Below are 21,094 nucleotides of genomic sequence, written 5' to 3'. Positions count from 1 at the left end.
AAAACTGTACTAGTTAAAGCCTCAATGACAGCACAGTATGACTGTTTGAACTGTTTCTTGATAAAGAAAACTTTGTTTGCATTTGAGAGTGTTTTCCACTTTCTGAAGTTTTGACGCGCACAGATAAATAGGCTTCTCTTAAAATTCTAACTTATTCCCATTCATCAAAATGGCTGGGTATGTTGAATAATCATCGAAACGTGTATTCAGCACCTAGACGCTGTTCCAAGGGCTTTAATGTGCATTATTCTATTCAAGGTCCACTCAGACCTTTTTGCTAAGTACTACTATTAGTTTTCATATGACAGAGGAGGAAACTGAGGCACATTCAGTTTGGGTAACTTGTCCAAGGCTGTGGAGCTTGTAAAGGTGAGATTGAACCCCAGCAGTCTGCGGTCAGTGTTTGTACATCTGTCTTTCAAGTCCTCCAGGCTCCAAAGCTGAAAGCCAGAAAGCCTAGGGGCTACTGCCAGAACAGAGTTCTAACCTCGGGGGTGACACATCGCCCTGGCTATCTTCGCTTGCACTAGCACTCCCCAAGGTTCCTTCTGCCACCCCTTTGCCTGGCTGAGTCTGCATTCTGCAGATGCGAAATGCAGGGAAACTTCTCCAGGGCCCCCAGGCTGTGGCCCCTCCTTTGCTCTCCTGTACTCTCTAATGCACCACTGATGTTAACTGTAATTAAATCATTCTTGGAAACAAATAAATCATTATTTGTTTAACATCTCTCTCTCCCCTCCTGACTATATAAACAGTAGCAGTTCCAGAGTTTCCTTATAGGTAGGGGCAGGTCATTTACTTGTACTGGGGGGCTTGGTTTCAGTGCTTCCTATTTGATAGAAGGGTGAGAAAGGTCAGTTGAATACAGAAATAAATGAGGGTGCTGATGAAGATTATACGTGACACCATGGTGTCACCACTGACTGTAAGCTCTATATGGACAAAAATAGCATCTATCACTGTAAACCCAATACCTGGCACCGTGCCTGATGCATAGGAGGTGTATAATAATGTTTTGTGGAATTAGTAAATAATGAAAACAGAGCCTGTGACTTCTTATCTGAAAAGGAGGGAAGATAAGACCCAGAGCACAGCTTTTTAAAGCTACATGACATATGAAAACAGGCCGAGCACAGGAATGGCACACAGTAAATGCTCCGTAAATGTCTGCCACTGAATTAGAATTCCTGCCTCTCCTCACTCCCACTGCACTCAGCTCCCAGCTTGATAAGAGGGCAAAGCCCAGAACCGAAGCCACTGGACTCCCCTGTACACGATCTGGTAGGGGTGAAGACGGTGATAGGGTGAAACGACTATAATTAGCACGGGCGGGAATGCAGGGCTGTTAGGGTCCACCTCCAGCAGAAGAGTTACACCTGGGGAAGAGACAGGGCAGCTTTGGAATGAACAAAGTCACAGGAAGTAGGGAAAAAAAAAAAAATCCAGCACAGGCCTACCAGCCACTCAATCCAAAGAATGAAGGTGGTACCATTAAACTGTGAACGCACAAATGCTTTGCATTCCCCACCATCTTTCACTCTGTCCCCTCTCCCCCAACCTCTGGCCCCTGGGCTGCAGACAGGATTAAAACACAGCAAACCAGAGGGTGTCGGCCACAGAGATGCCTCCCCACAGGCACCTTCACATCAGCCTTTCCTCATGCAGACGCTTCCCAACCTGTCCCCTCATCCTCCTTCAGGTCACGTCTTCCCAGTCTCCAAGTCTCAACTCATAACCACAGCCCCCTGTCAGAAAGAGACCCCCTGGTGCCCAAATTAAAATCAGGTCCTTCGCAGCTCTCCCCATACCCTCAGATCCTGCTTCCATCTCCCTCCTAGCACTTATCATAGACTCAAATTGCATAGTCTGTCTTCCCCCCAAATTGTGAGCTTCACTAGGGCAGGGAGGGCTGTCTGTCTCTCACCACCAAGGCCTCAGAGTCAGGGCAGGCCCCAGGGCAGAATATATGAATGACTGACTGGATGGATGGATGGATGGATTTCTCATAACAGTTACCCCCAAACCTCTCCTCTCTTTAGGTTCCAAGGAAGAGTGGAATATGGTCCCCAGTGCCCTCCCAGACACCGAGTCACAGTCTGCTCAGGCATCAGAGACTCCTCCCAGCTCAGGATGGGGGGCTCCTTCATGGAGCCCCACCGGAGCTGGGGTCTCCTCACTTCTCCTTCAGGAAAGCTGAGAACAGACCAGGAATGGAAGGAACACTGTCTCTTGGCTAATTCCTCTAATTAAGGACACAGGACAGCCACCCCCTACCTCATCTTGACTTTCTTCCATAGTTTAGAAAGGATTTCCTTATTCCCATCCTTTTACTTGTTCCAGCAAGGCCCATGAGCAACCACTGGCTGGAAAATCACTGCTCCAACTTTCCTTGTTTGACATGCTTAAGTGACTTGCAAGAAACAAGTTTTTAGGCTTGTGATATGAAGATGGGGTGGTAGCAAAGTAGAAAGATCCGGGTTGCAAAGATCTAGAAAATCAGCACCACCATTTATTAGATCTTTCATTTATCAGGTGCAGGACCCTTGGCCTCAATTTCTACATCTGACAAATAGGAATAATGATATTGAGCTTGGATGCCTGTAAAGGGAAGACCTGAACAACTGTAAAATACTCTATTGTCCTAGTAAAGAGTTTTTCTCTTGGCATTAAGTAAGGTCTTGGCCCTGAAAGGAAGACTGAGCTTTCGTAGGGGGAGAGCCTGCTCTGCCCCCAGGAGCTGAGTAAGGAAATCACACTGCAAAGGTGCGTTTGAGTAGCGAGAAGCCATTTTAGCCTGGACTCGGTGACCTTGGGTTCTGGTCTGGGTTTGCAAAATGTCTCTCCCTCTGCCTGTCTCCAGAGCGCCAGCACCAGCCCCAGCCCCAGATCCAGCCCAAGGCCAGACCTGTGGCCTGGGCTGGAAGTCTTTCATCGGCTCCCTTGACAACAGCCAAGCACAGATCTATGGTGGCGTAGGAAGAAAAAACCTGCCTCACAACCTCCCCGTGAAGCGAAAACACCATTAAGACAAACCTTACAGGGGATTCAGACCCTGGCCCAGCTCTCATCCCCGCATCAAGGCCACCCCCTACCCCGGACTCCCCGGAGGCTACAGCCTCCTTCGTTCCTGGGCGGAGCTGGGCCTGCTGCGAGGGCTCCCCGCCTTCCCGGAGTCAGGCCTAATGGCGGGGGCTTTTCTTTTCACCGCCCAGGGTTGATGCGCTCCCCCCGCCCCCGCCGCCCCATCATTAACTGCAAAGAAAAGATCCTGGCCATTTCCATTTCCTCTGCGGCTCAAGAGCTCTGTTGTTATTTAATCCCGTGGCCACCCCGGCAGCATCCTCGGCGCGGACGGCTCCACCCATCCACCTGGCCAATTCTCGGCCGCTCCCGCTTCCCCGGAGGGGCGCAAGTAGGGGTGGCTGGGGAGAGGCGCCTACAGCAGCAAAGGGCTGTGGCCTTCGGAGGACACAGGGTCCTCAGGCCCGCGTCCCGTGAGGGCTGGGAAACGCACGGAGAGGGGAGCACTAGCCAGGGCAGCTGAGGGCGGGCGGACGCCGGAGCACTGCGGACATTACCCTGGAGTGGGGGGGAAGGGGGCGCTGCCAGGCGAGAGCCAGGTCTCTAGCTGAGTAGCCAGTATCACCCTGGGGGGTACTAGAGCCGGAAGAGGCCTCGGCCCAGTCGCTGTCCACACCCAAGAAATGGGGGGAGGGGTGGTCTGCGCTTACTCAAGGGAGACTCAGCGTCAGGAACCAGATTCACTCAGCAATCCCCACTCCGCCCTTCTTTGACATGGACGTTTGACATTTTCTTAATTTTTGGTAAACGCAGCTTCAAGACCCCTCGCCCCCCGACGCCCCTAGTCTAGAGAAAGAGAAGGCCCTCAGCAGGGGTCTTCCCGTTCCCCCGCCCTCCCGACTGCCTGCGGCGGGTAGAAATCCCTAGATCTAGGTGTGTCCTCCCCCACCCAGCTCTCAGCCCAGGATCCTGAGGCCGCAGTGCCCCCCCGCCCCCCAGCAACACTGACGGTTCCAGCCCAGGCCCGCAGTGGCGTGAAGGTGGCCTTTACCTCCTCTCGCAGGCTGGGAGGGGGTACAGGCCGCGCAGCTGAGCCAGCTGCAGCAGTCGCCGCCGCCCTCCATTCATAAAGGAAAAAAAAAAAAAAAGCCAACAACCTCCACCCCTCTTTGTAAAAGAACGACGGCCCCTGGAGGAGCGAGAGCCAGCCCCAGCAATCACGGGTTAAGTTCTTTTCCGGCCCCCCATTCATAAAAAAAGGAGCGCGGCGCATGCGCGCGCGGGGTCTCTTGTGCCCACCCATTCATAGAATCGCGAACTGCGCGCGTGCGCACAGGAGCTCCCTTCCCTCCCATTCATAAAAAAGCCATTTTCCCAGGCAGTGGTTGCAACATCGCCGCGGAGGCAGCGAGAGGGGCTGACAGCGCGGTGCTGGCGCTGAGCAGCGCAGGGAGCAGTGCCGGTTCCTCCGGCCGGCGTCTGTGAGGACAGCGGCGTCAGACCCACTCGGGTTCGGGAATTCACACAGACGTGGAGCAATGCTTGTGACTCTGTGGCTCCTCAAAGTAAGTCCCCGACCGGCTTCGGGATGTGAAGCTGCCCCTCTCTGAGTCGCGACGCGACTCCCCCTCGGGCTGGGGCAAATGGTGCGCTATTTCTAGGCGCGCCTCAGTGTTCCTTCCCTCTCCCTGCGCCTCCTGGAGCCGCTGCGGTGCGCCGCAGCTCCCTGACGCCCTCGGGTGGGCCGGCAAGGCGCCGGGGGTGTTCACAGCTTGGCACCGGCGTTCCCGACCCCCGGGCACTGCCAAGCACAGCTTCCCCACTCTCTACGACTCGGAAGCTCCGTGCGTGTCCCGGGAGTTTGCTTCTGGCCTGGCCTTTTTCCCCCTGCCACCACCGGCCTCGGGCGCTGTAACAGGCGGCTCTAGGCTCCGTCAGGAGCCACCTCTTGGGTCCGGCGGGCGCCCTCGCCCTGGGCGGCTCGCCCACCCCGGGCTCGCTGCCCACGGTGCCAGCTCTGCCGTAGATCTCCCCAGCCCGCCGCAGCGGCCTATGCTCGACGTAGGTTTTTCTTTCCCCTTCGGAGCCGTGAGGGACTGGGTTTTCTTCCCTTCTGCCTCCCCCTCGATGGTCAGAGCGGGGCTGGCCGGGACTGGGCATTTCTGCTCTCTCTCTCTCTTTGGCGAGGCGGTTCCTTGCCGTCTGACCTTTGCTCTGCTGCCGCATTTTATGCTGTGCAGCTGCCTTGCAGTTGCCTTTTTCTTCCCCGGCCTCTGCAGGGCCCGAGGCTCCTCGGCCTCCTCGTGCCTCCCTATCTCCGGGCACCGAGCTGTGCCAGGTCCCGGGGCCCCCGGGCCGCGCTGGGGCTGTGGTAGGGGCTGAAGGTGCGTTTCCATAACGCCGGGCGTGTGGGAGCTGGAGGAAGAGGCTGCGTGCGTAGGAGAGATAAGGCTCCCGCTTTCTCTTCTTCCTTCTTGGTGGTACCAGGCTTGACATCACCGAGAAGAGAGAAGGATAGAGACGGTACGTTCTGAAAATTCTGAATCGCCAAGCCTATGGGGGCAATGAAGGGGGGTGAGGGCAGATTTGGTCAGCCAGGACAGCTGGAGCTTGGCTCCATCACTGGGACCAGGGCTTTGCCCAGTTTCCCCTCCATACAGACGATCAAAAAGCATTTAGACAGTAGCTGCTCTTGTGCAAGAAGACGGTTTCTCAATTGTCTTTGATTGGGGTCTGGGGATTGTGGGCAGAGGAGGCAGGAGAGGCGGAAAATGGTTGCATGTCTTGATGGGCTGAGCGATGGACGGGAGAAGCGAACTGGGCTGGAGGGGCTGGATGGTGGGCAGAGGGAAGAGCTGCTGGCTGCCTCTTGTACCGGCTGCTGGATGGGTATCCATATTGCCAGGCCTGGATGAGGGCAGAAGGCTGCCTTCTGGCTCATCAAGGCTCAGAGACCACTTCTCCCACCCCAACCCCAGCATGATTCACGATGAAAGGAAGGTTGTGGGTTCGGTGGGGCGCCCAGACCCAGTGTGAACCCCCTCTTTCCTGCTTCCAAACCAGTGGCATGATTCTCTCCAGTTTGGGGAGGGGTGAGAGCAAGTGCATCTGTGTCTGGTTAGCTGACCAAGGCTCTCCAGTCTCTCTGAGCCTCTTGGGGGATACAAAGCTGGCAGGTGAAGGCCCAGAGCGTTTAGGAAATGTGGGTTTATCAATCTCTTAATAAGCCCTGTCTGGCCTGAGGCCCTACCCAATATTGCACTGGTGATTTCACAATGTTTAGCGTTCCCCCGGATCTTCATACTAATGGAGCATAAACATCTGAAAGTTTCAGTTTTTCCCTTAGTGTGTGGGTGTGGGGAGGACTAGGAAAGGGAGGGCAGCCATTGACAATGCCCCCCACACCTACCTCTCTCTCTCTCCCCACCCCCCACCCCCAGCCCTCTCTTTCTCCCTCTCTCTTTTCTCTGTCTCCTCTCTCTTTCAGCAGAAGGGTGGGAAAGAAGTCGTAGATGTGTCCAGTGTGAAATCAAATTTTCTGTCTTTCCTAGCCCTTGGGAGTGTCCTCACTTGCCAGAAGGCTCCAGACGAATTCTAATATGAGCAGTGCACATCCTGACCAACTGAGCTGCGTGGCCAGTACTGGGTAGGGGGCATTTTGGTGGCAGATTTCTAAAATCTCCTTGATGGACAAATGTTGGTCAGCTTGATGAGGAAGACATTAAAGATGTCTCTTGGTTATCTTCCTTCGTAGATTCTGAACTCTAGAGTAAGTTCTCTCCTGCTCATTCCCATGACCTTTACCAAATTACTCTCTGAAATGGCAACATCTCCTTAAAGCTTTGGTAGGGTGAAGTGGGCAGAGACTGATCACATGGAATAGTATGATTCCCGGTTAAAGCAGGGCAGAGGCTGGGGGCATTTGGAGCTCACAGATGTCATTTTTGTTTTCATCCTTCCAGAATAGGTGGAGAGATGGGCTCTTTGGAACTCCACCCCCCCACTCTGGTAAACCTGACATTGCCTCTGCCCAGAGGTTTGGCTGACTTGAAAAACAAATGAAGGCAGCCTTTCAGTGCAGAAAGTCAGTGATTTTAAAACTAAAGGAGGAAAAAACACCCATTAACACCTCCAGAAATGTCCCTGAGGTGTGTTGCTCTGGGGTTTAATACTTTGGTATCACCAAAGTATAAATCCTTTGTGTGGGATTCTGTTCCAATGTCTAATGCTATTAGTCCCTTCATGTGACATCATCCGGCCCCCACGAGTATTTTTCTTTCCCCGGTCCGTCCTCTTGGGTAGGGCCCGGGTGATGGTACCGGGAGGCTTATTAGAGAGGAGCCCCTTCTCTTCAGAGAAGAAGGTCAGTGTTCTTAGAAAGTTACGGCTTTCAATGTGGTTCTGCATACAGAGTTGTCTGTCATCTGAGCCCTACTGAGGTGGAAGTTCCCTTGTGAGGAAAGCCTCCGGATCTAGGGATAGAATAAAAAATTTTGGATTTAGGATGTCGACATGGCAAGAGTGGAGAAGGTTCCATCTCATGGTCAACTTGGATCTGCCTGACAGAAGGGAAAGCAATGACTCATTGGAATATATTTTTACTCTCTCAAAAGAGCCAAAGGAAGAAGGTGATGAAGGGCAACATAACCGAAGACTGTATTACCTCTTCCAGACCAAGGTAGGGGCTGGGTCAAAGCAGATGAGGGGCTAGGAAATGTGCTAAGCTTAGCTCTTAGTCTCCCCATCTGCAGAGTGGGGAGAAGAAACTCCTCCCGAGGGGCCAGGGCCAGCTGAGCAGCTAGCAAGTGTGCAGGGCTGGGGCTGTGCCCCTTGTTACTACTGGGTGCCTAGTAAGGAGGGCTTGGTTGTAAGGGAGCCCCTTCCTCCACAGGAGATGTGGGGTGCTGTGTGATGTAAGAGGCGAAGGATGCTTAGCTCTCGAGGGGGCCTGGGGCCACCCTGCAGATCCGGACAGCTGACAAGGCTGGGGATGTATCCGGGACATGTGGCTGGGTTTAAGAGGCTCCACCGTTCAGCTGTGATCACGATTGTTCTTTCCAAGGACAGTCGCTGGAGGAAGCAAGGGCACCGGGGAGGGAGCACAGATGTGCTGGATCTCACGGAGGAGGGAAGGGGCCCTTCTGGGGCAGGTGGCCATTTGCAGAAAAGTGCAAATGGCCACCTTTCCCTTGTCTCTTTCTGGCTGGGGGGAAGGAGGAGTCATTTCCTGCCCCATCCCAGGAGTAAGCTAACGTCTATTATTGTAAGTCCAATTCTTAGTGGACAAATAAAATGATCTTGGTGTCAGTGAGGGGGGGGGTCCTCCCCTGGGGTTTAGATTTCTGGTGCCCCATCCCAAACTTTGATGTGGGCCAGTGGTTCCCCAACTGTACCAGTAGTTAACAGACTTCTAGCCCCATTCTTTGCTCACTCTTGACTTCTAATCCCTCTTTAAGGGGATCTGAGCAGACAACAATTCAGAGGGGAATACATCGAAGCCAAAATTTGTAGCCGGTTAGAATAGCCCAGAGCCAAGTACAGCAAGACCTCTCCCACCCACCCTAGCACCGGGGCTTTGGAGCTCAGCTGGTTGTGGAAAAAGAAGAGAAAAGGGTTGGGAACTGATAACTGGGGATGGGACAACGTGAGGAAAAGCAGCTGCTTTTGTGATCTCTGACAGGTTATGGCCAGAGGTCAGCTCCTTAGTGCTAGTGGTGGGTGGCAGGGAGGAACAAGGTTTCTCAGGCAAATCCAGCTGCCTAAATGCTTTATTTGCAGCAGAGATTGTCTCCCTCATTGGGGTGTAGGGAAGGCAAGTCCCTGGCTTCCCTCATCCCCCTTCCCCCCCTTTAAAAAGTCTTTTTGAAGCAATAAGTCATTATTTAGTTGGAGCTTAATGAACTAAACTGGAGTGTTGTCCCAAAGAACCCAAGCGAGAGTGGTAGATAGTGGTGGGCGGGCTCTCATGAAGCCTAGAGACCTTTTTCTCTGAGCTGTTAAAGGCTTGAACAGCCTTCCCTGAAGGCACCTGCTGGGACTGAATGGGGCAGTGCAGAAACTACCCTTTCATTCAGAGCCCCTTGCCATTTGGCATTAGCTGACCTGTAGTTTTCAAAGTACAACTGTCAGGTTTTCCTAATATTTCCCAACTCCTCTCCCTGGGATAAGTCCAGGGGAAGGGGTGGATGGGTGGAACAGACATTTAACATGCCTCTTGATTCTTTCCAGCCAGCCTGCACTGAGCTGTCTGCCGCCTTGATGCTCAGCCCCTCCCCACAGGTACACATGCAATGTCAGGCTCACAGACGAAGCCGCAAATACAGGACAGTGTGCTCTGGGCTTTTCGATATCCTGCTGATTCAGTATTCTAGGACTCTCTTCTTATGCCTTCCTTTTACCCTAGCTCCTCCTTCCCTTCCCCACAGACCTGGACTAGGAAGCCGCATCCATGAACGTGCCCTAGGGACCCTTAAGTTCAACTTTATAGGTGGGAGGAGACGGGATTCCCGCCCACTCTAGGCTTTCCTTTTAGGGACTGCTTTGTGGTGAGATCCTACAAATGAGACCCATTCAACCTTAAGAAAAATGAAAATGAAAACTGTTAGAAAAATGGGGGTGTGTGAGGTGACACAAGGGATGCCAAAGAAAATGGAAGTGAAGATGTCTTGCGCTCTGACCCTTCCTTTAATGACAGATTTCAACCCCCCAGCCTCTGCTTTCCACACTGAAAATTCCCCTAACTGGGGGCCAGTCTGATGTCAGCCCTGTCTGGCTTCATTTCCAGACTGGTTGGGTAAGAACCCGAAGATGGCCCAATGAGGTTCCCTGAGAGCTGGTGGCGGACCTGGGAGACTGGCGGAGTTCATGGCTATAAGAGAGAAGGGTGCTTCCGTGCCCTTCCATGAATACCCAGGAGTTATTGCAAGTCAGGGTCGCAGGGCTGAAGTTGCAGCCTCTGGAGCCTCTGCTGCTTGGATTCGAATCCTGCCCCGACCATTTGCCTGCTCTATGACCCTTTGTTCTTCCTCTGCAAAATGGGTATTATCCTCCAAGGGGATGGTGAGGATTGAAGGAGAAAATCATTGAGGATTTAGCACTGAGCTTGACACCAAGAAATGTTTCATAAATGCTTGCTGCTCCCCTATTTTTTTTTTTTTTTTTTTTGCGGTACTCGGGCCTCTCACTGTTGCTGTCTCTCCCGTTGCGGAGCACAGGCTCTGGACGCGCAGGCTCAGCGGCCATGGCTCACGGGCCCAGCCGCTCCACGGCACGTGGGATCTTCCCGGACTGGGGCACGAACCCATGTCCCCTGCATCGGCAGGCGGACTCTCAACCACTGCGCCACCAGGGAAGCCCTCCCCTAATTATTAATTATTATTATTAGAAGGTTGGAACGGAGGTAAAAGTTTCCCTTCCTCACGCTAATCCATAAGGCTGCCACCGAAAATTCGATAGAGGTGCGTCTCTGGCTAAGTGGACTGCTGGCTTTGTTTCTCTGTCCACAGTCTTCCAAATTGGCCATCAGTCTACCAAACAGCCTAAATGAGGCAAAGCCTCCTCTCTCCTATTTGTATTATAAATCTCTTCCTTCCTTGCCGGGGAAGCAGAGTACATATTAAACTGCACTTAAGTTCGGCAGCGTTGCTCAGACTGGAGGGTGGGTGTGTCCCAGTGAGCAGGGATCAATCTTCTAAGCGGACTTGGGGGGGCGGGGTTTGAGACACCGTCTAGCTGTGTTGAGGGGTTATCAAACAGGCTATCGGGAGGTTGTTTTTCTTGTCAGCCAAATGAATTCCACCCTCCTGCGGAGGGTCCCGGCTAATTGGGAGGTGAGGCCGTGAAGCCTGAGAAGGTTGGAGTGGTACAGCTCTGAGCCCCTGGTGGCCGGAAGGCATCTTCCGTCAGGGTTGTGATAGGGAAGATGCATTTTAGAATATGCCTGCTGGAGCCATCTTGGATGCAGCATGTCCCAAGAGAGCTGAGTCATCGTGGACTGAGCTCCCACCCCCACGTCTGGCCCTGAGTGCAGGCCCAGATGTTGACAGCTGCCTCTGGAGAGTGACGGGAGCCTGCTAATGCCAATATCCCCATCGCCTGCAGGCGCTGCGCCCACCCTGGCTTCCTGGTGGTACTTTTCCATGGGACTTTTTCCATGAATCTGCCTTGTGATTCCAGGGCCTATTAAAATCCCCAAGCACTGCCCATGCCTTTTGCTTCCTCCATAGAAAGTGTGCCCGTTCTTATAGAACCCCAGGAATAGAACCAGGGGAAGGAGAGTGGATAAACTGTATAGGGGAGGGAGGACCCACAGCATGGCCAGTCCCAATCCTAGTCCTAAGAGGCAAAAAGCCCAACTACATGGGGCAATACAACTTTCACACCACCACTGACGTTCTGTTGGCAGGACCCTGAGCTTCTGGAATAAGGGGATCGCGTTGTCTTTGTCCTGGTTGGGGGGTTCTGGCTGAGGCACCTCCTGGCTGGCGCCACAGTCGTCTCCTGTGCCTCTGTCAGCATTTTCCATTCTTCTGCCTAGTCACACCTTTTCCTCCAGGCAAAGGTCTGGGACCCGTGGCTCCTAACCTTCTCTTGACCTCAAACCCACTTATTCTAGAAGCAAGGCTTTGGATTGCCTGCAAAGAATAAAGTGGGCTGAGGTAGCATCCCCTGAAGTTCTGCCCCATGGCCAACTTGATCCTTGGAAAAACTCCTCTCTCTGAATGCTTGACTAACATCCCCCCCCCATCCAGCCCTGACCCCAGGACCCCCAAAGGAGGCTGCCTTGGCAGATGACTTTTCTTGGTGGCAGACCTGCCAGACACTTCATTCTAACTCTGCCACGGGGAAGTCTCTTCTTTGAAGACGATGCTCTCCTGACATGTGGAGGGAGCACAGAGGCAGGAGGCAGGAGGCAGGCTACCTCTAGGCAGACATCCTCTGAGTTGGGAGAAACTATGCACAGAAATCTCTCTTAAGTAGATAGGACTGTGGGAGCAAAGCCCTTGTTCATGAGCCCATAGTTCATGGCTTTGCGAAGGGGAAGTATCAGTTGACTGAGCAATGAACCTTGCAGAAAAGACTTAATGCTTTTTTCCTTGCAGTATACAGATGAGAACCTTGTGGGTAAGCTCCCTTTCATCCACTTCATGAACTTCGCATCTAGACCGAGCTCTTTATTTCAGACAGGCTGGAAATCATCTAAAGAGGCCCTTCCCCAATTTAACCATTTCTGATCAAACTGTTGTTTCCAAGCAGGGGAAGTATAATACAGAGTTGCCCTGAATGCCTTTTTTTCCTCTCTTCATTCTTTACTATAGAGACATTGATAAGTATGGATGTGTCACTCGGGGCAGGTGTCATTCTCCTGTGATTGGAATACTGGGATGACCAGCTGTGTGTCCCAAGTCTGGAGGGATACAGGGTTAGAACTGGAAGTGGAAACCTATCCACATCCCCTTCTTAAGCATCACCTTTGAGGCAAGGTGAACCTAATAACGGAGGTACAGGGTCAGCTCTCCAAATCAGAACATCATTAGCGTCTTGAAAAAGCATTTACCGAAACCCCATCCCGTAGCACGTTAATCCAATGGTCTTTTTCCCCCCCCGCCAAAGGTGGTTATCTTTCCCTTTTATCCGAACCCTGGCTATCTGTTGTGTCCCCCACTCCCAAGCCCGGTGGAATCTTCCCAGAGTCTAATCTTTCTCTGGGATTCCAAATCGTGCCCCCTTGGGCAGGGGTCTTGGCCTCTGTTGCTATTTCTTTAAATTGATCTCCAGCCGAATTCTGAATGTAAAGGTCAGCAGGCGAGGAAATGGCACTTTAATAGAAAACAATGTGCACTTTCTAAATTTGAACCAAGCCGTTTCCGCTCTTTGATTTAAGTGACTTCCTGGGGTTCCGTGTCAGGCACTGCAGTTGAATCTCTGGCCGGATTCCAACTTAAAATTGCACTCTCTCGGTGAAATTAGAAACTGATCCAGGGTTGGCTTAGCTATTCTAGTAAATAGCATTTAGGCTGAATGTTCAGCTCAGCACTTGGCAATGGGTGATGTGAGTGCCCCTCGGGAGGATTTCCCATCCAAGTTGTCAGAGGTGCACCTACCCAGGCGTTATTAGCCACTAGACGTTGCTGCTCTCAGAAGTAGTGGTAATAAGTTAACATCCTGGATGTGCAGGCATCAGATACAGCTCTTCCTTCTCTTGTGATTATCTGAAATAAAGGCTTTTGTTTATCCAGCTGATAAACTACATGGGAGCATACAGGGACTGTCTGTCATGGTCCCCACATCCTCAGCACGCAGCACATCGCTTGGTACTTAATACTCGTGCTTATTAGTGCTCAGGAAATCTAAACTGTTGCTCTCTGGGATGGTGATAAGTTAGAGTATGTGCTGTGTGTCAGGCAAAATGCTAGGTCCTAGGTATGCATTTTCTCATTTAGTCCTCACAAGAACCCATTTTACAGATGAAAATACTAAGGCGTAGAGGTTCAAGAACCTCATTCACAGCAACGCTGCTAGGCAGAGGTGAGAATTTGAACTTGGACCTGATTCCAGAGCCTGTGTTTATAACTGCTAAGCTGTATCTGTCTTAAATCAGGAGCATGTTTCATGGGGGTTATAAGAATGAACTCGGACGGCACAGCTTTGAGCCCTAGTTCTGCTCCTGATGGTTTTGTGTGACTGTGGACAAGTTACTTTGAACATTAGTTTCCTGTAACTAGAAAAGGGATAATAATAGTAGTTACATTTTAGGTTTATTGTGAAGAGTCAATGATGTAATAAATATGGTGCTTAGAAGAGTCCCTGGCACATAGTAAGTACTAAATAAGTTATTTCTGCCACTTACTATTGTTGTTGTTGCTGTCATTGTTAATCATCTAAGCCATAATGCTGGAGAGTCCACCAGAGGAATTCCAGTTCCCATTTCATTTGGGTTCCCAAGGACCTGACGGGGGTGGGGGTGGTGGGGGGTGTTAACAGGCCACATACTGATGTCTGGAATCCATTCTCTCTTCCGCCCCCGACTCCAGGGCCCCTAGAAGCCTACTTCTCTACACAGCCCAGGACCTCTGGCCCCATGGAGCCCCCGATCCCACAGAGCGTCCCCTTGACTCCCAGCTCAGTCATGGTCCAGCCCCTTCTGGACAGCCGTATGGCCCACGGCCGGCTCCAGCACCCCCTCACCATTCTCCCCATCGACCAGATGAAGACCAGCCACGTGGAGAACGACTACATCGACAATCCTGGCCTGGCACCCCCCACCGGCCCCAAGCGGACCCGGGGTGCAGCCCCAGAGCTGGCCCTGACACCCGCCCGCTGTGACCAGGACATCACCCACCACTGGATCTCCTTCAGCGGGCGCCCCAGCTCTGTGAGCAGCAGCAGCAGTACGTCCTCTGACCAGCGCCTCTTGGACCACATGGCCCCCCCGCCCGTGGCTGACCAGGCCTCCCCGAGGGCCGTGCGCATCCAGCCCAAGGCCATCCACTGCAAGCCACTGGACCTCAAGGGCCCGGCCGTCCCCCCAGAGCTGGACAAGCACTTCTTGCTGTGCGAGGCCTGCGGGAAGTGTAAGTGCAAGGAGTGCGCCTCCCCCCGGACGTTGCCCTCCTGCTGGGTCTGCAACCAGGAGTGCCTGTGCTCCGCCCAGACGCTGGTCAACTATAGCACCTGCATGTGCCTGGTGCAGGGCGTCTTCTACCACTGCACCAACGAGGACGATGAGGGCTCCTGCGCCGACCACCCCTGCTCCTGCTCGCGCTCAAACTGCTGCGCCCGCTGGTCCTTCATGGGCGCCCTCTCCCTGGTGCTGCCCTGCCTGCTCTGCTACCTGCCCGCCACCGGCTGCGTGAAGCTGGCCCAGCGCGGCTATGACCGCCTGCGCCGCCCCGGATGCCGCTGCAAGCACACGAACAGCGTCATCTGCAAGGCAGCCGCCGGAGACGCCAAGGCCAGCAGACCCGACAAGCCTTTCTGACACCTGGGGTCAAGTCCCGGCGCTTCCCCCTGGAAACTTGGTTCCCTTCTCACACCTGAGAGGGGACCACCACAGCGAGGCCAGAGGTTTTAGCATCCTCAGGCTGACCCTGCCAGTCTGCCCACTCCCTACCCCCAGCTTCTGAAGAAACAGAGACCACAATCGCCCATCCTTCTCTTCCCCAAAAGGATGAAGAAGCACTTTGGGTTTTGTTTTTGTTTTTGTTTTTTTCAGGGTCCTGGAACTTGTGTGAAACAGATAGTGGCAGGGGCGTGGTGTGGTTTGGGGGCGATTTTTCTTTTTCAGAAGATGGAACACAGATGTGGACACATATCCGGAAGTTGCAGCTGCTTGAATGCCTTCCCAGCCCTCCTCCTCCCTCCCTCTCTCCCCGCTCTTTTGCATTCTCTCTGGCTGCCTGGGAGGAATCGGCAACTGAGCGGCCAGGGGACCTTGGAAGAAGACCCTTGGAGTTTTGCTGTCTATACCTTCTTCTCCCAGCCTCTACCCCGGTTTGCCCCGACATCTTGGGGAAGGTGTAGACCCTGGCGATCCCTGTTGTATATACTTGGGAGCCCCCTCGTTCCTCGCTCTGCCCGGAGCCACGGATGGATCTAGGAACCACTGCACAGTAACTTTTCTCCCTTCCAGCTTCCTCACTAACTCTTGGGGGTGTTCCACTCATAACACCGTCCTTCGGCTCTTACTGGGTCACAGACTCACCCGCCCGCTACGTGTCCCAAGTTCTCTCTACCCAGATCTTTTCCAGAAACTTTATGGGTAGAGAAGGCCAGGGCGGCAAATTCGAGACCAAATAGCATTTTGCCAATGAGTCTGAGGCTGTGGTCTCTGGATCCAGTCATTATGTTTTTATAGAAGCATTAAACCAGATGCTAACGGTGTTTTAAGAAATAATAGTAAAACACTTGCTTCCTTTTGGGCCACCCCCAGGAAGGGCTGATTTCAAAATCTGGGGGGCGAGCAACCTCAAGGAACACCATCCCCCTCCCCACCAAGAAGAGGATTTTAACAGCAAAGAAGAGAGGCAGCACCTCCCATTGGCAGAGTGAGAGTTGAGGCGAGCTGGGTGTAGGTTTCTTCTCTCTTGATTCTGCTGCTTGCTGTCATAGCCTTTTGTGTACAGTGTCTGTATCTTTAATGTAAATAGACAGATGATGAAAAAAGAGTCTATTTTAGTGTTAGGAAGCCCTGGCGGGGGAGTCAGAAGAATGCGGGTGGGGGAAAGATTCTCCGGGGGCTTCTTGGGATTGAGCCCTGCTTCTGTGCGTGGCTACAATGAGCCCCTCCCAACAGCCCCCAAAGACGTAGCAACTCTTTCTCTCAAGGTGCTAAAGGACTCAGAAAGTGCAGCTCGTCCGGTGGGTAGGTACTTGTTGCATGCAAAAGCTGTAGTGTGTCCGCTCCTTCCTCCCTAGCTATCGTGCGGGGTTTTCGCTTAGTGTGGTATTTTGTGCCTCCCTCTCTTTCCCCCCATGAGAGGAAGTAGTCTGGGTCAGAAAAGCTACCCCAGGTGATACCGGAAGTGCACTAGGCACAGCGTTTGTGGCATTTCCAGTTTGTTCTGTAGGAACAGAACAGCCTCCAGGAAGGAGGCAAGGAGGCAGGTAGCTGCGATGGTCATGCACCCAGTGCTTCTCGAGGACTTTTTTTTTTGTTTTTCCTTCTTGAAGACTAGTAGTAACATCTTATGATTTAGAATAAGTTAATTGTAACCGTAGGTATTTATTGACTGGTGGAAAGGAGGGGAGGGTCTTATTATTTTAGGCTTTATTTATATAACATATGCTGGCTTGTAAAAGGCAAATATGAAATACTGCATCTGCGTTTCCTAAGGCTGATTCCTGTAGCTCCCTTTGCCACAGTCGTGATGGATGTGTGGATGTTCTCGCACAAATCAGAGGGAATGGTAGAAGAAACACATTCAGCCAACCACGTATCCTAATTGAATGTATCAGATGTGTACTGAAGGGACTGGAGATGTTTTCTCAGAACAGGTGTGCAGAGGTTACCCCAAAAAAGAGGGCACACGTCCTCGCTTGGTGAGACCTCAGAACTTTTCCCAAAGCCCGTCCCTCAAATGTCTCCATGGGAAACTTGACCCAGTGGCAAGTTGCACTTTGGTGATCTTTGGAGTTCTACACGCACATTCTGTGGAGAATTGACTTACATAAGCTGTGCACACACACACACACACACACACATATATACATACATACATACGTACATACACACATATACCCCTACCCCACCGTCTCTATCTACATAGACCCTGTTACCTGGCAAACAGCCTCCTGAACCCTGACTTTTTGTGTATATAGTTATAAACATGGATTTTCCCGGGTTTTGGCTTTCTCTTTTCCCTTCCCCCTGTTTTGGCTTGTTCTTTTTGGTTTGCATCTAGCCTGCTAGATGGACGTCTGCAGAACTCTGTCCTGTGTGCTCAGCTTCGGTTCACCCAGCTTTGTTGCATAGCTATCCCTCAGCACGTTTTCCTTGGCAAAAAGAAAAAATAAAACTGGCTTGCCCGTGGCCCCCGGGGGCCAGTCAAGGGCCACTGAGGGACCAAGCTCTCAGTAACACGACACTCTTCTGTGGCTGCTTCTGGCTGGTTGCGTGTCCTGTCACCAGTGGCCTGCTTGGCTGGGTTATGCCTCGTGTTGACCTGTTTTTGAAGAGTGCCAGCTGCTTCCCGCTTCTGTTCAACCTGGGGTGGCTGGTGGTTCTGCCTGGAACGGGGGGTGGGATCCATAAACCTGGCTCCAGGATGCTTGTCCTAAGGGGCCGAGGCTGCTTCCCCTCAAGGGTGGGCTTGTGAAGGCCCAACACTCCAGCCGGCACCCTGGGAACTGGGTCTAGGAGAGCCCAGCCCTCGCAGGTAGACGGGGTACAACCAAGGCTTCTGAAGGTCCCTGGCTGGGAGGAGTCAAGACCAGTCCCCGCTATTGATACGGGCCCTTCACAGCTGACCGAGATGGAAGACCATCACGTGATGCGCCCGGTTCTTTACGTGTTCTGGAGTCTGCGTGCATCCCTGTTGGGCATCGAGCGAGGCCCAGTTAGATTATGATGAGTCCAAATGTGGAAAGTGTGGGCTGGGACCAGCATCCACATCCCGTCACCTTCATGGTCTCTGTGCTGCCCCAGGGGATGTCCGGTGGGGTGTGGGCAGCACGACTTGACACCGCGCAAGTCACCAGGGCATCCCGCAAGCTTCACTGACCTTCTGGTTCATGCCTTCGGTAAGCATTTTCATGCCCTCTGCTTACTGTGACAGGTGACGACAAATCTTGCGCTGCCATGTTTTGCTGTGGGTAACTGTGTGGTGTCTTATCCTGCTTTCTCTTCTCACTGCCCCACGGTTTGGTTTCATGTTACAAACAGAAAAGCTGTTCAAGGGTCCCACCCTGGCACATTTTCCTTCTTCACTGTAACCCCTTCTCACCCCACATCAAAAGTTACCACAGAAGGTTTCCTTTGTATAGAATATTTATTTTGAAGCTCTATTTTAATAGTATTTATTTTAGAAAGTCTACTATTGTAAGAGTTCTTCTGTTTGTGAAGAAAAAGCAAGTTAAAAACTGAATGTACTGATCTAGAAAATATATATAAATATATATTGTTAAATATACACAGGACTGCCGTTTCTCTGTGTGTCTGTGTGTTCACACTCCCAACATCTTCACCCAGCAAGGTGCCACGTTTGTCAAAGAACAAATGGAAGTGAGTTAGCCAAGCTCTGGCAGACAAAGAGGCAGAGGGAGAGGGCTCCTGGCCCTTGTCCTGCCTCTAGGATGACCTGAGAGTCGGTGGAGGAAAGCTTCACTTTCTTATGAAGCTGAATCCTGCCAGGTGCTAAGTCCTCCGGCAAGCCCTCCCCTACACGAGGGTGCATTGATAACAGATGGACAGCAAAACTGGGAAGTGGGAGAGGTTCATCTGACCTGCCCAGTTGACAAAATTTCTGCAACTCCTTTTAGCCTTGGCGCCCCCAGCAGATTTTCACATACCTACACCTACAGGCTTCCGGAAGGCAAACACAAAAGCCCTTGGCATCTTCCTTATTTTCACTAGATTGGTGCATATTGCACAAACCCGTCCCCTCTGACCTCTAAAGACTTGCATCTATTAGATGACTTGCCTCTGCCTTTCCAGTGCACCTTCCGTCTATCTATCCCTTTATCTCCCCACCACGCAGCCACTTCTCAGATGATCTACTTTCGATTCATATGCCAATCACAAGGAACGTTTGACTTTTATGTGAACACATAGCTCTTGTTTGCTGAAAGAGGAATTGAGAAATAGACATTTTTCTGTTACCAGTAAGTGGAGTCCGACAGCCAGCAATGGTGGGGGGAAGGGGCTGGAGCGAGAGGTGAGATCAGGAGCCCTGGGTCCAGCTCTGGTTTTCTCTGGGGTCACCGGTTATGGTGTCTTCCAAGTCGTTGTGTAAGCCTCGGGGTCCTCTTCGAGACCTCCGAACACATTGCGTTCCAAGGATTCCCTGGTCACCGTCCAAGAAGGCACAAAAGATGTCCTTGCTCATTGTGGTCTTGTCTGCTCCTTGGCCCGACCTTGTGGCCTGTCCCATTCCTCCATGATGGCGTCTCCCTTCACTGACAAGATAAGTAACTGACGCTTGGAGGTGGTTTTTTTTTTTTTTCGTTGGCTCAGTCCCAGATGCTGTACCAGGCTTTAAGTCTTGGGTGTCCTGATAGGTGGGGACATGGGTCAGGCCTGCCCCTGGTTTTACTTTTTTTCTATTGCTTAGACTCGCCCAAATACTCTTGAGGAAATGGGAGCTAAACAAATGGGAGCTTGTTTTTTAAAATACAGCGTCCAGAGAAAAAGTTCCACATGTGCCTCCACTGTCTGTCTGTCTTTGACCGGCCCTGTTCCTCTTTGTTCCCAGTTATGAAATGACTTAGGTGGCTTAGCATGTAGTGAATGGTTCCTTTTTGCCAGGCACTGAACACACTCGGCTGAAAACCATTGTTAGTTACCTCTTAGAGATGCAGAAATTGAGGGTCAGAGGAGGTGTTACATGCCTGCTAGTTACATGGTTGAAGGGTAGACGGGAAAATGGAAAGTTGAAGGTTTAGCAACCTAATTTGGGGAAGAAGCACAGGATGGAATAAAAAGACTACCCAGTGATAGAATTTGAAAAAAAAAAAGAGGGAAGAAGAAGAATTTCAACCCTCTCCACACCCATAACCACACACCTCCTATGAGGGCACAACAAGCCTGACGCACATTCGACAGAAGAGTGGCGGCAAGCTGTGGGGAGGTCCCGACTCTGACGGCAGACAACCAGAACCCCTTGGGCAACTTTGTCATCAGGCCAGGAGGCCCCCAGCCCCTCCTGCAGCTCCCCAGCTGGCCCCTGCACCCTGCTGAATCTGCACCTTGAAATGAGCTCAACTTCCCAAAGTTGGCTTGTGAGCTCATCGAATGCACCCCGGCAGACAGCTCCTTGATGGAGGTGTGTGCCAGATGAAAGCTGAGAGGACATTTTTAAGAGTCTTAAGTTTATTCATCGGAACTTTAATAAAACAATATGTCCATGGCCTGGGGCAGGTATAATTTTCATAATTTATGGGTCTCTGAGACAGGAAGAGAGCTCAGGGTTTTATTGTGTTTTGCACGATAAACGGCATTCCAATTGTCTACATGATGTTCCTTAAGGACTGTTGTCTGGCAGGAACACAGGCCTTCTGGAGCCCACCTGGGCCTCAAGGCCTGAGGCAAGGGATAATTATGAATACATCTGTATCTTTTAAGCAGGAGATGATTGAAAAACTCCCTAGTTTCCTTCTGTCATTAGAAGACACTTCCTATGCCGACACCTATGTTAACATTTAACTGTTGCGAGGGTTGGAACCCTCCCTGCTCCCTTCCTCCCCCACCTTCTTTCTCCCTTGGGTCTGGCCTCTTTCTTTCCTGTACCTGAAGAGACTATGCAACCAGCCTCCTGACTGACTCCACTCCCGTTGGACGTGGTGAGGGAGGGAGTGGCTTCGGACGCTGAACAGAAAATCCACCAGTGACAAAGCAAGAGAAGAGCTTCAGGTGATT

At 52.0% G+C, this 21,094-nt stretch overlaps 1 protein-coding gene across 9 annotated transcripts; it reads left to right on the top strand.

Annotated features, from left to right (window-relative positions):
* Positions 1–4,362: 4,362 nt before the first annotated feature.
* Positions 4,363–18,642, top strand: SPRY4 (sprouty RTK signaling antagonist 4). Of its 9 annotated transcripts, none has more exons than XM_060296377.1 (4): positions 4,363–4,586; positions 7,635–7,699; positions 9,806–12,144; positions 14,055–18,642. In XM_060296377.1, the coding sequence occupies exons 3-4, from the start codon at positions 12,105–12,107 to the stop codon at positions 14,999–15,001; spliced, it is 987 nt and encodes a 328-aa protein (XP_060152360.1). In that variant the 5' UTR covers positions 4,363–4,586; positions 7,635–7,699; positions 9,806–12,104; the 3' UTR covers positions 15,002–18,642. The 9 variants fall into 9 exon arrangements, with proteins under 9 accessions (XP_060152360.1, XP_060152365.1, XP_030696953.1 ...); XM_060296382.1 differs by lacking the exon at positions 9,806–12,144 and adding an exon at positions 9,250–9,300; XM_060296378.1 differs by lacking the exon at positions 4,363–4,586 and adding an exon at positions 5,554–6,667.
* The last annotated feature ends 2,452 nt before the right edge of the window (positions 18,643–21,094 follow it).

Source organism: Globicephala melas, chromosome 3 (genome assembly GCF_963455315.2).
Source record: "Globicephala melas chromosome 3, mGloMel1.2, whole genome shotgun sequence".
Classification (NCBI taxonomy): domain Eukaryota; kingdom Metazoa; phylum Chordata; class Mammalia; order Artiodactyla; family Delphinidae; genus Globicephala; species Globicephala melas.
The sequence above is the reverse complement of the archived record's forward strand: the minus strand, read 5'-3'. Positions and strand labels throughout refer to the sequence as shown.

Excerpts from the sequence above, each read along its gene's own strand:
- SPRY4 (XM_060296377.1), top strand. The coding sequence starts at position 12,105 with ATGCTTTTTTCCTTGCAGTATACAGATGAGAACCTTGTGG. Across the intron at positions 12,145-14,054 it reads TACAGATGAGAACCTTGTGG|GGCCCCTAGAAGCCTACTTC; the intron begins GTAAGCTCCCTT and ends CCCCGACTCCAG.